The sequence below is a fragment of the Sinocyclocheilus grahami genome, unplaced genomic scaffold (genome assembly GCF_001515645.1).
Source record: "Sinocyclocheilus grahami isolate Dianchi unplaced genomic scaffold, SAMN03320097.WGS_v1.1 scaffold3493.1, whole genome shotgun sequence".
NCBI lineage: Eukaryota > Metazoa > Chordata > Actinopteri > Cypriniformes > Cyprinidae > Sinocyclocheilus > Sinocyclocheilus grahami.
This window is the reverse complement of record NW_015508612.1, coordinates 1-2,050: the sequence shown is the minus strand read 5'-3', so window position 1 is coordinate 2,050 and position 2,050 is coordinate 1. Positions and strand designations below refer to the sequence as shown.

The window sequence follows — 2,050 nt, the reverse complement described above, 5'->3', positions numbered from 1 at the left end:
CAGTAATGGCTGTAAACAAAGCAGCTCCGCTCATGAACGCTACTTTATCAGATAAAAATGCCATCTAAACTATTCTGACAGTCGGTTCCCTTCAGAGATACATTCATATAAAACACCCGAGACGCGTTTTGATTTTGAAACGTGCAGTGCTCATGTTTATTCAACGAAGTCAAACGCCACAAATAAATCAATGTATGGGAAACACTGGTAATGTATATCGAAATATCGGAAATGTGTTTAAAAATCATATCACCGTTATTGAAAAAAATTATATCGCGATACATATTAATATTGAATTAATGTCCAGCCCTATGCTCAATTATCATCAATTAATTTTGATCCTCATTTTTTAATAATGGTTCTTCATATTAGCTTTTACTGCTTAATATTTTTGTGGAAAACATGACATTTCTCAGGACTCCTTGATGAATAGAAAGTTCAATAGAACAGCATTTATTTGAAGAGAATGATTTCTGAAGGACACTGAAGACTGGAGTAATGATGCTAAAAATTCAGGTTCAATTTTAAAATATATTATCTTAGAAAACAGTTGTTTAAAATGGTAATAAAATGTCTGTATTTTCGATCAAATAAATGCAGCCTTAGTAAGCATAAGAGACTTCTTTAAAAAAAAAAAAGATTCCAAAACCTATTAAATCATGAATGTGCAGCTCACTACGTTTTGGAACAACGGCTTGTCTTCATTGCCTTTTGAAATCAAACAAATTAAGAATCATTGTGAATGCAGTCTAGATGAGAATCAACCCTTCTTTGGGCGGATCAGAAAGAGATGAAGTATTGACGTTGTACCTGCAGGAGTACGTTGGCTCTCCCACTTTAAACACATGGCCACAGAGTTGTGAGGGCTGGTTGTTCTGTTCCAGCTTGGCCAATCCCACGGACGGCTCTTCCCCGCACAGGTACCACTCCAGCGGGCTCTGAAGCAGCAGCGGAGCCAGAAGGTCCTCATTCTGAGGGTTCAGGTTGGGGCCCAGGCAGTAGATCTTGGGGACGTAGCAGGCCAAGTGCTGGTACACCTCTTTGGGCAGGTTGCTCACCTGCAGCCATTTCTATGGACAGACGGGCAAAATATTAGACACACAAAAAAATTTAAATAAATAAGTATCTGCTAATCAGTGCTATAGAGCAAAAGCAAACACAGAGAGCCCAAAAAAATTAACTAAACCCATAATTGGCAAAGTAAACAAGTCAGGTGGACAAAGGTCAGGCTTGAAAAAGAACACTAGTGGTCAGGTGGCCAGTCTTTGATTGCACTGCTGTTGTATAATTGCATGGCCTGGAACGTGGTCATTTTCTAAAACATTTCCCACACAAGTTCATTTTCTTGCAAGTACTAAGCTGAACAATGACACAAAGATCATTCTAGAGGTGTGTGGTATGACCAAAACCTTATTTCACAATAGCAGTATTTTTTTGTGGGTAGACAAAGAAAAGTTGGAAATAATATTAAATATACACATTAGTTACATTACCATGTGCTACTGCTTATTTCCAGAGAATCAAATGGGAAACAAATTCATCACATTATGTTTTTCTCTCCTTTTCAGAATGTACATGCCAGATGAAGTTCAGGCATCAACCTTCACATTATTTATCCCTTAAATTAGACACAAAAGTTTTTTTTTTTTTTTTTTAATCAAGGCAAGGAGAGTCTAGTTGTTTCTAGCTGCCAAGACCTCACAACTTTATGCTTTAACATAGAATGCATCAGATGTTAATCTCATATGTATGTTTATAAACTACCATTTAAAAGTTTGGGCTTTTTTAAAGAAATGAATACATTTATTCAGCAAGAATGCATTAAATCAGTCAAAAGTGAGATTAACGACCTAAAATTGTTATTTTGAGCTTACTATTCATCAAATAATTCTGAATAATAAATGAACAATGTTTTCCACAAAAATGTTAAGCAGCACAATTGTCTTCAACGTTGCTAATAATAAGAGGAAATGTTTCTTAGGCAGCAAAGCAGCATATCAGAATAATTTCTGAAGGATCATGTGACACTAAAGACTGGATTAACAGCTTT

The 2,050-nt window shown here is 36.0% G+C and overlaps 1 protein-coding gene across 1 annotated transcript in view; it reads right to left on the bottom strand.

Annotated features, from left to right (window-relative positions):
* LOC107576316 (E3 ubiquitin-protein ligase UBR2-like) overlaps nt 1–1,070 on the bottom strand; it is a gene marked incomplete at its 5' end in the record, with an annotated part of 9,967 nt that extends 8,897 nt beyond the window's left edge. Inside the window, one exon of the mRNA XM_016262514.1 lies at nt 837–1,070. Within this exon, the coding sequence (XP_016118000.1) occupies nt 837–1,070 (234 nt within the window). The remainder of the gene's footprint in view (nt 1–836) is intronic.
* Nucleotides 1,071–2,050: the final 980 nt, after the last annotated feature.